Below are 12,236 nucleotides of genomic sequence, written 5' to 3'. Positions count from 1 at the left end.
ACCTGGTTTTCTTATTTCTCTTCAGTTTTATCGCCGCGATTTTGTTTCTTTTCAAAAGAGAAAATAAAAAAATGAATCATTTGGAGTCACCAATTTATCATTAGTTTGTTTTCTTCTCAGCCTTTTGACTCAATTTATGTGAATTAAATTGTTCAACAATGAGATTAACTTGCTCTCTGTCTAAGTGGAAAGGAGCCTTTATTGGTTATATTCCGAAGTATCCTGGATCTTTGACCTCAGGGTAAGTGATTGTTGATAATTAGAATTGAAATGATTCGTTTTATTTTCATATCTTTGGCTCTTGTTTTCCTTTTATGTTATTGAAAATTCAACACTAATTTAGTTTATTCTCGATTTAATTTATTCACAGGAAAACGCGATGGGTTCCGCCAGTTCGAACAGGTCATAAAGTTGATTTTTTCTATGAATTATCAGGCACCCAAAGAGCAATGAATGTCTTAGCCAAACCTTACATAACAAAGGTAAGAATTCATTAATTTTCGGCAACTGACTCATTTGATTTTATTGTTTCATTTTTTTATTGGATTTCTTTTGAGAAATCTGATGAAAGAATGATCATTAAGTGAGTCAACTAATTGTGCTTATGTTCCATTGTTTGGTTTACTTCTAATTCAATAACTTAAATTTCTCTCCCATTTAGGACCAAGAAACGGCCTATTTGCAGCATGTCGGCAAAGCGAAACCTGATTATTGGGACGATTTCATGTGGAAAACACATGTAGTGCCACCGAAACACCGATATGCAGCTCATTTCATCGCTAGTTTGGATCGAACTGCTAAATTTGAAGATGAAGATTGAATCATTAAAATTCATTGAACAAATGTAACGTGACTGCATTTATCACGAATTTAGCAAACCAATTAAAAAGCATTTGTAAATAAAAGAGACACCATTCAGTAGAATTGAACTTGTCTGATTAAAATTTTCATCTATTTAATTCTATTATTACAATTTGAGTAGAACCAAAAAGGGAAAAGATGAACAGCCTGAGTGGCAAGACATTCACTCGTCAGAGTGAATGTTTAGTTTCTATGGAGAAGCAGCACTGTTCACCTTTCATTCATTTTCTCTTCTATTTTTACTCTTCATTCACATCACATTTTTCCTTCGACATTTTGTTTCTTTATTATTGTTTTGCAATTTTCTTCTTTCAACTCATCTAATTATCGATTAACTGTCAATCTCAAGCATGGGTGTTAAAATTTACGTGAGCGGAATCTCTGCAAGTAAAGAGGTAATTAACTAATTGTCTTGATCATTCCCATTCTTTCACTTGTACCTTTTTGTTTACCTTTTTTTTCCTATTCTTCGGATTCAAGTTGAATGTGTTTCTAAATTTTGATTTTCATTGATTTTCATTCTTCAATTAATCGTATTCTTATTTGCTACCTTATTTCAGGTCAAGAAACACCAGCAACGGGCACAGTTCATTCTTGACTCGTTTAGAATTGAATATGAGAAAATCGATGTGACCGAACCAGGATTTGAGGAGGAGAAACAACGAATGAAGGAAATTTGTAAGCAGAGAAGTGACCAACCTGCTCTTCCTCCTCAGTTCTTCAACGATGATCAATATTGTGGAGTAAGTAAATTATCCAGATAATCAGAATTGGTTGTGAATTTTTTGAGTTAATTTGAATCGCAACTTTTAATCAATTTTTCTTAGAATGAAGATCTTCGATCAACACTATTTACTTAATTCTTAATTCAGTTGATATCATTTTGTTTATTACTTTTTACTTTATTACGGAACTAGGAAAAAGTTCCCCGAATTAGTCACTTACAATTAATCGTTAATTTTTGTTTCATCCATCTATTGAATTTGATATGTTCATAGTGACTTTATTTGGACAAAATGAGTTTACAGTTTTTTATATCGAATCTGGTTATGCTTTATCTAGAGATTAAATTACTAAATGATAACACTAAGCTCGAAACAAAAGGATTTCCTTTGCTTGTTTCATTCTCTAATTTCCGCAGCTTGCTGAATTGATTACGATTATTTCAATAGACATTAAAAGTCTAATCATGTCAAATTTCTGTTTGTTCAGGATTGGATTGACTTCGAAACTGCCAGTGAATTGGATACTCTGCCAGAGTTTTTAAAAATTAAGATGTCCAGTTCGACAATAGAAAAGTCGAAAGAATCAACTGAAGATGAGGAACAAGTAACGGAAACCAAAGAGGAATAAATTAAATCTATGAAAACAATTGTTCTACCCCAAATTATATCCAAATCATTAAACAAGACACGAGTCAATATGATGAACAATTAAAAGCGAAATTTCAAAATTTGTCAATATGCCTGACCAGCTTTCATTTATGAGGACCAAAGGCCGAGAAACAATTTGAATCTAACCTACACTGTACATCTTTGGTCTTCAGATTTAAGAATAAACTTAAGAAAAATCTATGAAATGAGACAAAACATAAAAAAACTCACTATACAGTAATCACTTATCGTTAACTATGAATATACTTAAAATAAAATGGTGATTATTGATAGCCGCGATTAATAGTTCATTTGAATGTTAACTTTTGTCAAGATAGAGACATAAATAATCGGAAGGAAAAAGGAACAATAAAAAGCTGGAAATTACCAAGTCAGAAATTAAGTAAAAATTTTGCAATTTTGAGTCTTTACTATTCGAACATGAAAGGTATCTCTTAAATTAAGGTAAAAATTTGGCCATTGAAACGATGTCGCTCTTTGTTAGACTTTAACTAATAAAATTGAACAGACATAACACTGACTGTTCAGTAAGCACTAATTTTTATCTACAAATATATTGAAAATAAAATTACGATTCGTGAGAATATTAATTGTTTATTTAGATTTTTGCTATTATGAAGATATAAACATAAATAACTGGCAGGAAATGAAAGCAAAAAATACTCATGAGAAAAATTTAATCAGAAGATTTTGTAGTTCTTTCCATTGATATTCTAGATTTTCCTAAACTTTAGTTTTATTAAGTTTTTTCAAGAATAAATTTAAGTGTACCTAGTTAACTCATTGATTGATTGAAGTTATCCAATGGAAATAAAAGTCTTCAGTATCTCAAGATTGCAGAGAATCGAAAAATTATGAATAGCAGAAACAATGGAGTTTAGTTTTGTCAATAATTTGGTTCGGTTAATCTCGTGTCTCGTTAAATCACTTGAAAGGTCGCAATCAATTTAGTTACTATTCTAATGCTCATTAATCATATGCACATTAAATCATCAATATACTGTAAGTGACGATCAATGATGTTCATTCTAAAGGGTGTTAGATCAATAGGTAAACGATAGTATCTTGATCTCTTGCGAGTAATTATCCAGATGAAATTGTCTCCAATTTTATTACCAAAATCAATAGATAATCTTAAAGTTCATAAAAAGGATCCAAAGTAAAATAATCGTGAAATATTCCACCTAAAACTTTCTTAAATTTCGAGTTAACATGAAACCTTTGAACTATTAAAAGTCTTTCGCGACTTTAGCTGAAATGTAATGTTGATTTTATGCAAACAGATCAAGACGGTTCTCACTATTACCTCTCATTTAAAATCTCGAATTTCTGATACAATCTCTTTTTTAAGTCTATGTAGACATTAATTTCGTCTTATTTTATCAGTTAAATCAAAATTATCTAAGGACAAAAATGTCTTGAGAAACTCAAAAACACTATGACTGACCATCAAAAGAATACTATCAATATTACTTTGTATCGTTTCTTTACTCCTTCGAACAGTATTTGCATTCGTAAGAGAGGATCTTTTTCATAAAAACTAATGAATTTTTTGCCTCCATGATAAGATTTTCAGAATTTTCTTCATTGATGAGCCTTTTTCTTGCTGGAGTTTCGTATTTTTTTGACAAGTACAAAAAGAAGTTCAGACATTTAGAAAATTTCGAACAGGTCTTGTCAAAAAGTTGTTTAAACGTCGAGTGTTTGATGTCATGATTTATACATCGAAAACTCATTCGACTTCGTTGTCACTCTACAATGTGAGATTTTGTTTTTCTTTAATTTAAATTGAATCAAATCAATCGATGACTCAAAGCATGGAAAGAGTTTTTTATTTCCAAGGTAATCGTTACGACCACCACAATGTTAGGAAAGATATTATCTCACCTCAAGATACCAAAAGTCATATCAAGACCTTTGAACGCGATATCTAAGTCTTAAAGGATACCAGTTAACTTTTTTGACATAATATAAACTCATCTAAGTAAATATTGATCGTTTATCTTAATTAGCCATTTGATAGAAAAATTGATATCAAACACCAGGATTGGTAACTATCAAGCCCGTTCGACTCCTCTTATGATCAAGCCAACCAATAATTTTTCTACCCAAATGTTGCATCAATGGTAATAAAATTGGCCAATCAAGCGATCAATGTAAAAATCTGTGAAAATAAATAATCGTTTAATTATTATCACGTATAGCTGATTAATTGATATAAGAGTGAACTTACCAAACAAGTTGAAATCAATGATTCGAAAAGTTTTATTATATTTGAACAGAATAAGAAGTTCAGTTCAATGAATTACTCAGTGAGTAATGAGAACAAATCAATAGAAATGGATTAGTTGTTATTAATAACCATTAAGGGAATGTTATTAAATTAGGAAACTTCGAATGAGAAATTTTTTATATAAGTTATCGCATATTATGTTATCTAAGTGTATTTCCCATTGCAGTTGTAAAATGATTTGAATAATAATAAATTAATACGGATACAAGTTGATTCACGCGCGACATTACGAGGTAAACTGATAGAGTGATGGTTACATTGAATGAAAATGATTGGTAAGAAAATTGAAATTAGATAATATCAACCGACACCTGAATTGATTAAAAATTTGTTACGACTAATAATTGTCACGATTAGCAAATATTTTGATTGATAACCTTCACTAATTGATTTAGATGTACCATGTTAAATATATTGTACTTTGTATCTAAATCAAAAAGATCATTTTCCAATCGTAATGGTTAAATTTCATCAAATATATTTAGTTTTGTTCAAAGCCCTTTCGGGATTATCAGGATCCAAAACTCGTTCCCAATTCTGACCAACAACGAAACCTAAATTTCTCATTTTTTGTTGATTTTTTCTTTCTTCGACATCAGCCCATCGAACCTGAAGATAGAAAAGATTATTAGTTATACTCGAACAGTAAAGGAACAAATAAACTAAAATATGGAATAAAATTAAGAATAAAATTAAGGTACGAAAGTCATTCTGATACTCACTCTCTTCTTGTTGGGCTGATGATCGTCATCATCATCAGGTAATTGTAAGTATTCATCCATGGTTATTTTACGCTTCACTTTGAAACTGTCCAATCGATCTAAGAAGAATAGGTAAGTTCGAATTGAGAGCTGAAATTGCTACGATTTTGATTACTCACCATGATCTACTTTCGACGATTCTTCTAATTGTTCCCAACGACTTTTGCTCGACTGGATTTGTATAAGTTAAATGTTTTGTAAAGGAAAGGGAGTGACAGGAAGTGTCAGTTTTAATAATCTAAAGATTCATCGGTATCAATGAATTTTTCAAATGAATTATTGCAAAGTAATTATATCAGAACCACTGGGATTGTGCCAGTGAATTAAATTCAGAAAAATTTTAAATCAAGAACAAGTTTTTCATTCAGAATACCCTCCGATTTTAGATTCGACTATGAAAGTATAAATTTAAACATTGACATCGATTAGCATTTTACCTTCTCTTTAGCCTCAACTTCATCGCGACTTGGATTTACGCCTAAGGCAAGTTTCTTCTTGATTATATCGTCTTCTTGGGATTCAGGGTTTTGTCGTTTTTCAACCATATTTGACTCGGAAGAAGATGCCAATGCCTTAATAAGAAATAAAAAATTGCAACCAATCAAATCATTAAACTTAATCAGCTGAAAGCTTACCTCTTCTTGTGAAATCTTGTTTAAGAAACTCATAAATTCGAGTTTTATGTAATTTTCTGGAGTTTTATTCCACTTTTCTGATAATTTTTTGATATCAGCCAATGAGCGATTATGAACGTTCATCTTAACGCAACTTTTCGGGTCTTTGTCATTCATTTCACAAATATAGACGGTAAATCCTTTGGAAGATGCATGAGACTGAAATTCGTGAAAATGAGGTACTAAGCAATTTATCGCATCCACAATAATGAACTTGAAATAAGGAGCATCGGCTGTTTTCTTGAAAGCTTTCAAGAGACTTTCTCTATAACTCTCTTCCAAAGATTCCTCATATTCGTAAACAAACTCTTTAGCTTTTATCTGTTTTCCATTCTCATCGGTCACAACAATATCTTTTTCGACCATAAAATAATCATCGATTGAAAGTATTCTCGGCGCAGAGCCACAATGTTCAGCTTCTTTATCTCTGATCAGTTTAGCAAGATGCGTTTTACCTGAGCCAGGTAAACCTCTCAAAATGATAACGATCTTTTTAGGTCTAAAATCACGAGTTGGTGGATAAAGTAGCTCTTCTAAAGATACTAATTTTGATGGGGGTGAAGTATAATACTCTTCGTCTGTATTGGTGAGCTCTTTGACTGGTATCTCGAATCGTTGAGGTCTTTGGATTGGTGGTAAGAGACGAGTAGGTGGATAAACTTGATTGGGTCTTTGAGGCGGAATAGGAGAGCCTGTAAACTGAGATCCTCTAGCCTGAGGTCGAAAACTCGGTCTTTCATTGAAAGACGGTCTTAGTGGTGGCCGATTTGACATCGAACTGAAGTTGAAACCTTGAGCGGCCAGTGAATCATGAGAAGGACCACGATTGAATGGTGGTGGTTGTCGAATCCCTCCTCGTGGACCCTGATAGATGTATGGATGAGATAAATTGCGTATTCCAGGTTGATTCGAGGTTTGAGGTGAAGAAAATCGATTAAACATCTTAGAAGGATCTTCCGAGGTTGAACCAACGATTGAGGGTGACCCATGATCATAGTGGATTGTTTTGGCCACATAAGCAGGTCTTGACCGAGAAATTTGATTGTCATTTTTATGATAACTCTCAGGGTGATGTCTTTCATGATTATCATCTCTAAAATAAGAGAAGTTAAAAATAGATTAGTGGTTGATTGATCACAAATACAAAAAACGCGAAAATATGAAAGTAGAAACTCTTACCTTCGACTGGCACCAAGAGTTTGATTTTTCGAGAAATGGTGAGATCGCTGAGGACTAGAATCAATTTGTTCAATTATAGTCGTAAGACCTTCGGTGCTGATTTTTTCTCTGGTTTGGAATGTCCTTGATTGATGTTGCTGAGCGTTTTGTTGGTGCTTCAAAATGTTGGTGTGATCATTTTCTAGATTTGATGGTTGAGAAGCTTGTTGATCAATTGGTTTAATTGATTTCATTTGATTCATGACTCCAGTCAAATCAAAAGGTTTATTTTGTTTATCATTCACAACTTGTTCTATCAGAATGTCTTCTTCGGAGTCACTATCACTGATCAAATTTGATTTTTTTACTAAATCATTTTGATTTGAACTGTTTTGTGACTCTCTGAACTTCGGATAATCTTGTTGATCGCGTCTTGATGATAATCTATCAAAACTTTCGGGAGCTTTTCTTTCAGTACTGTGAACACTTTCATTTGTTTTTCTTCTCTCAAGAGAATCTTGGTTAGAACAAGTACCTGAATTCTTAGAAAGGTTCAGGACATTTTCATTTGAACAACCAGTATCTAAACGCGTCGGTGTCTCTCCTGTAAGATCAATTGTTGGCAAAGTTTTTTTGGAGTGAGAATCATTATCCAAATCATCATTATCTAAATATTTTCCAAGACCAGGAATCTTTTGACTAGCTCGTTTAACAATATCATCCATGTTATTAGTAGATGAGGATGAATATTGTGATTTGTCGGATGCTGGTGGTTGGGATTTTGGAGGTTTATCTTTTGATTCAACCGACACCGATTGAGTTGACATTGATGATGATGATGTTGATGGTGGAGGCGGTGGTGGAGGAGGAGGTGGTGGTGGCGGCGGTGGAGGAGGTGGTGGTGGTGGAGCAGCAAGCAGATGAGGATACATGACTGGGGCATGTAGACGTGCATTCCAAGCCTGTAAATTAAGCTGCCCTGGAGCACTAATCAATCCAGAATTAGTTTGTGGTAGATTTGAATGAATGGGTTGAGTTGGGTGAATCTGAGACTGAGCCATTTGAGTATTTGCATTCATCAAATGTAAGGGTATAGATCCTGGATAGACATGTTGTGGAGGAACCACTAAACGCAAAGAAATGAGGAAAAAAAACAATTATCACCCATGAGAAATGATTATAAATGGAATCAGAAAGAAATGGAATCCTTATGAAAGAATCAATTTACTTGGTGTGAATCTTGGTTGATATGGCACAGCAGTTGGTAGCCTTTGACCAGTAAAATAATGAGAACTTGGGTCAACCGGACGATTGAAAGATTGGTATTGATTATAAAAGTGAGCAGGTTGTGATATCACCTGAGGATTAGAAGGAGCATAATTTGGTTGCGGTGGTGGTAATTGGTTAACATTTTGGATACTTTGTCTTTTCTGCTCCTTTTGATTCGATGCTTGTGATTTCAACTGAATTAGTGTTAATTTGTAAAGCCTTTGCATCTGATCTTTTTGGGCCAATAGTTTATTTTTCCATTCTTCCCATTGTTGACCATATTCTCGATAAGATTTGGGATCACTATAATTGATATTAGCTTTTCTCCAAGCTTCCAGTTCCCGTTGCCATTCAAGGTATTGAATATCAAATTCTTGTTGCTGATTTTTAAGATCACTCAAAACCTTTTGTTGTGTTGGATTAAGATAATCAACCCAATTCGGATCTTCAAACTCGTCAATCATGTTGGTTGAAGCCATTGGTCCCTGAAACAGAAAAGAGAAATAAATTTATAATCATCGTCTGATTAGTACAATTGCTATCAACTGGTGGCAACAATATACGAAGACCATTATAGATCGTGACATTATCTCTGATGATGTCGAGAAGCTTTTCAAAAGTAATAACTATTGATACTATTTAACCAGGAGACGAATACATTATGAGGCTTTCACTTCACGGAAAAATCTTAAATCTCAGTAGCAACAAAGTGAATGGCCAGATAATATTTGATCACACAGAGCCAATGAAATACTTTACCTTTTTTATACATTTACTGGTCGGTCAGTATCAATAAAATTATCTATCGATGGTGGAAAATAATTGCACCGATAAATATGAATTTATTTGGAATATTAAATTTACTGTTTTCTGCTCAAAGTAAATGATGAAGTAAAAAATTTTTGCTTGATAGCCGATGAAGCGATAAATGTTATGAGAGAGACTCTAGGTATTCACAGCGACAGGAGATGAGTGTCCTCAGTTCACTTAGTTTGTTATAACAATTGTTTTAATTATTAAATTCGATGAAAATGGTTTAAACTGGGAATATAAATCATCAACAAACAAAAAAATGTAACTGACAAGCCGATTGAACAAAAAATCGTTTGATGCAATCGATTGAATGATCGATCAAATGGGTGAAAAATAATCGAGCTACAAATAATCTATAAACTATTTAATCGATCTCATTTTCGATAAAATCTTTAAAAAACTTCAAATTCGAGCCATAAATGCACAATAACTAATACAGTAGATTTAGAATACGAAATTTACTGAGGTTTGAGTTATATTATATTTCAACATGATAATATTTTTAAGTCTCTCTAGTTTAGATCTACCAGTTATAAACTGCACAAAAGTTCGAGTTTTAATAGTAAATATCATGGTAAATGAGAATCAGTATTAATCACGTTGCTTTTGTTTCATTTTCTTTTATTCATCTTTCGTAGATTTTGAATTTGAAATTTACTGAGGTTTCAACTCACCTTAGTTTTCTTGCATTGAATTCAGCTCTCGAAGCTTTGACTAAATCTAAAGATACTATCATCTAGTCATTTGCAAATCATCAATCAAATATGGAAAAGATAAACTTGGAGTTCAATTGGAATCAATCAAAATGCTTAAAAACAGACTAAATCTCAAGACACACATAATTAATTAACTTTAAGTGTACAGATTATGTGGTTTCAACTAATTTTAATCTAATTTGATAGTAAATTTGATTGTGGTTTAACAATTAGATCTAATCGTATGTTTCTCTGTTTTCAAAGATTATTACTAAAAACCACATAAAAGTTTAGTTTCAATGGCGAAAAGAGATTTTAATTCAAGTATTGAAATGTAAAGACAAATTTGGACTCGGAAAAAGTTTCTAATTGGTTTAGCCTTTGATTAAGCTTTCATTTTGTATTTCGAGTTTAATTCAGTCATAACTTTGAACGGAAAATAGTCAAAGATAACTTTGTACTTTAATAAAATTAATTGAATAATATTGAACAAATCGAATCAGTACTATGACTCTATTCATATTGGGACGGGAACGATCAACAGCTTAAGAAATTTCTTCATGAAACAAAAGTAAAATTAATTCAACTGATTATTAATCTTTATTGTTACTTTTCTCATCAAATTAATCTTTGGTTTTAACTTTTCAAATACTTTAATCCATTTCAAAATAATAGCTCTTGATATTAATAGAGAAAACAACATCAAACAATTGATTTATTGTAAGATCAGTCAACGCTTATTGAATTGAATTCTGTTCGATTTTGCCTTCAAAGTTCTCAATTCAATCAAACAAAATGCCTCATATTCGTACATGAAAGGATTTTCTTATCTCGATGTAAAAATTTGACCATCGAATTATTTCGATCTTTGTAAGACATACTGTGTTAGACTCTACCTGCTAACAAATTAGCTCAAGTAAACTACTGGTCAATAATACTAATTTTCGATATTTTGTTAATTAATTTAAATTTCTTCTCAAGTCAATTCCTAACATGAACCAAAATAACAAAATCATATGTTCATGAATCTTTGCTGATTCATTAAGATAAACAGAATAAACTATTAATTCAATTACTTATTGTCAATTAGTATTTCAACTTGACAAAATTTGTCAAGTTTTTAATTTCTCAGCACAATGAAGGGAAAATATCAAACATTTTGTTCATAGAAAAAACATTGTACCTGGTGATTCGTATTGCTCTTTTTTGATTAAAAAAAATACACTGATACCAATTCCAACATATCTTGCCAGTTTCGTAGCCTCAATACTATTAGAAGCCTAAAATGAAAGATTACATTTCCCACGCACCAGTTGTAACCGCAAAAACATCTTATGTCCCAAAACTAATTCATTCGATCTGAAACTTTGTCAATCAACTTATTAATTAAACGATGAATGAGCTAATATGAATGAATATACCTTACCAGCTTTCATACAAGAGAACCAAAGGCCAGAAAACGATTTGATACCCAACTACATCTTTTGTTTATCAAATTCAAAAATAAACTTAAGAACTTGAGAAAAATCTATTAAATAGGAAAAAACTTTTAAACTCACGTTGCAGTTGTAATTAATTGTAACGTACAAAAATATTAAAAAAGACGATTATTGAGAGCTATGATTAATAATTTATTTGGATATTTGCTTTTTTCAGGATACCGATATGAATAACAGGCAATTAAAATCAGAAAATCATAAATGCAAAAAAATAATGGTAAAGTTTTTGCAATTTTGGGTCTTTTCTATTTGTAAATGTAAGTTTTTCTTAAACTTAGGTAAAATAGGCCCATTGAAACTATGTCAATCTTCGTTAGACTTTACCTAATTAAAATATACAGAAAATAATACTTACTAATTTTTGTCTACAAATATATTGAAAAAATGACAATTCGTAAAAATATTGTTTGTTTATTTGAATTTTTGGTATTATAATATATAAAATAAATAAATGATAGGAAATGGAAGCAATAAAATACTCGTGAGAAAAATTTAAGCGGAAGGTATCGTAATATTTTCCATTTATATTCTAGATTCTACGTAACTTTTAACTTCTAACGTTTTATTTAGTTTTTTTCAAAGATAAAATTAGCTAATTGATTGAAGTTATCAAATGAAGAGAAAACACAGAGATAAAATATATTAATAATAAGAAAATTATGTAGAAAGTTCCCATTTTAAGATTTTTCACAAACTCAATTATTTAGTTCGATGTAACTAGAGACGAATTCTTCATAAATCTTTTATTGGTTAGATAAATGTTTCATATATCAAATGCAACCCATAATTATGGTTTTTCTTTCAGAAATAGTTTTACAT

At 31.5% G+C, this 12,236-nt stretch overlaps 3 protein-coding genes across 4 annotated transcripts; 2 read left to right on the top strand and 1 right to left on the bottom strand.

Moving 5' to 3' along the window:
• Positions 1-18: 18 nt before the first annotated feature.
• Positions 19-924, top strand: LOC128396512 (uncharacterized). The gene is made up of 3 exons (XM_053357106.1): positions 19-241; positions 371-482; positions 662-924. The coding sequence occupies exons 1-3, from the start codon at positions 159-161 to the stop codon at positions 818-820; spliced, it is 354 nt and encodes a 117-aa protein (XP_053213081.1). The 5' UTR covers positions 19-158; the 3' UTR covers positions 821-924.
• Positions 925-1,070: 146 nt separating this feature from the next.
• On the top strand, positions 1,071-2,322 carry LOC128396511 (SH3 domain-binding glutamic acid-rich protein homolog). The gene is made up of 3 exons (XM_053357105.1): positions 1,071-1,256; positions 1,422-1,604; positions 2,074-2,322. The coding sequence occupies exons 1-3, from the start codon at positions 1,212-1,214 to the stop codon at positions 2,212-2,214; spliced, it is 369 nt and encodes a 122-aa protein (XP_053213080.1). The 5' UTR covers positions 1,071-1,211; the 3' UTR covers positions 2,215-2,322.
• A 743-nt stretch (positions 2,323-3,065) lies between these two features.
• On the bottom strand, positions 3,066-10,153 carry LOC128396502 (YLP motif-containing protein 1-like). Of its 2 annotated transcripts, XR_008326801.1 has the most exons (9): positions 9,170-10,153; positions 8,370-8,895; positions 7,163-8,267; positions 5,945-7,076; positions 5,747-5,881; positions 5,429-5,480; positions 5,271-5,368; positions 4,489-5,157; positions 3,066-4,419 (listed from the first exon to the last, which is right to left on the bottom strand). XR_008326801.1 is itself a non-coding variant. In XM_053357093.1 (8 exons), exons 2-8 carry the CDS (start codon positions 8,887-8,889, stop codon positions 5,020-5,022), a joined length of 3,180 nt encoding a protein of 1,059 aa, XP_053213068.1. In that variant the 5' UTR covers positions 8,890-8,895; positions 9,170-10,153; the 3' UTR covers positions 3,066-5,019. The 2 variants fall into 2 exon arrangements, 1 of the variants encoding a protein (XP_053213068.1); XM_053357093.1 differs by having other exon boundaries at positions 3,066-5,157.
• Between the last annotated feature and the right edge of the window lie 2,083 nt (positions 10,154-12,236).

This window comes from Panonychus citri, unplaced genomic scaffold (assembly GCF_014898815.1).
Source record: "Panonychus citri isolate SS breed McGregor unplaced genomic scaffold, ASM1489881v1 Contig00144, whole genome shotgun sequence".
NCBI lineage: Eukaryota > Metazoa > Arthropoda > Arachnida > Trombidiformes > Tetranychidae > Panonychus > Panonychus citri.
Note: the sequence above shows the minus strand (reverse complement) of the source record. Positions and strands in the feature narration are given on the sequence as shown.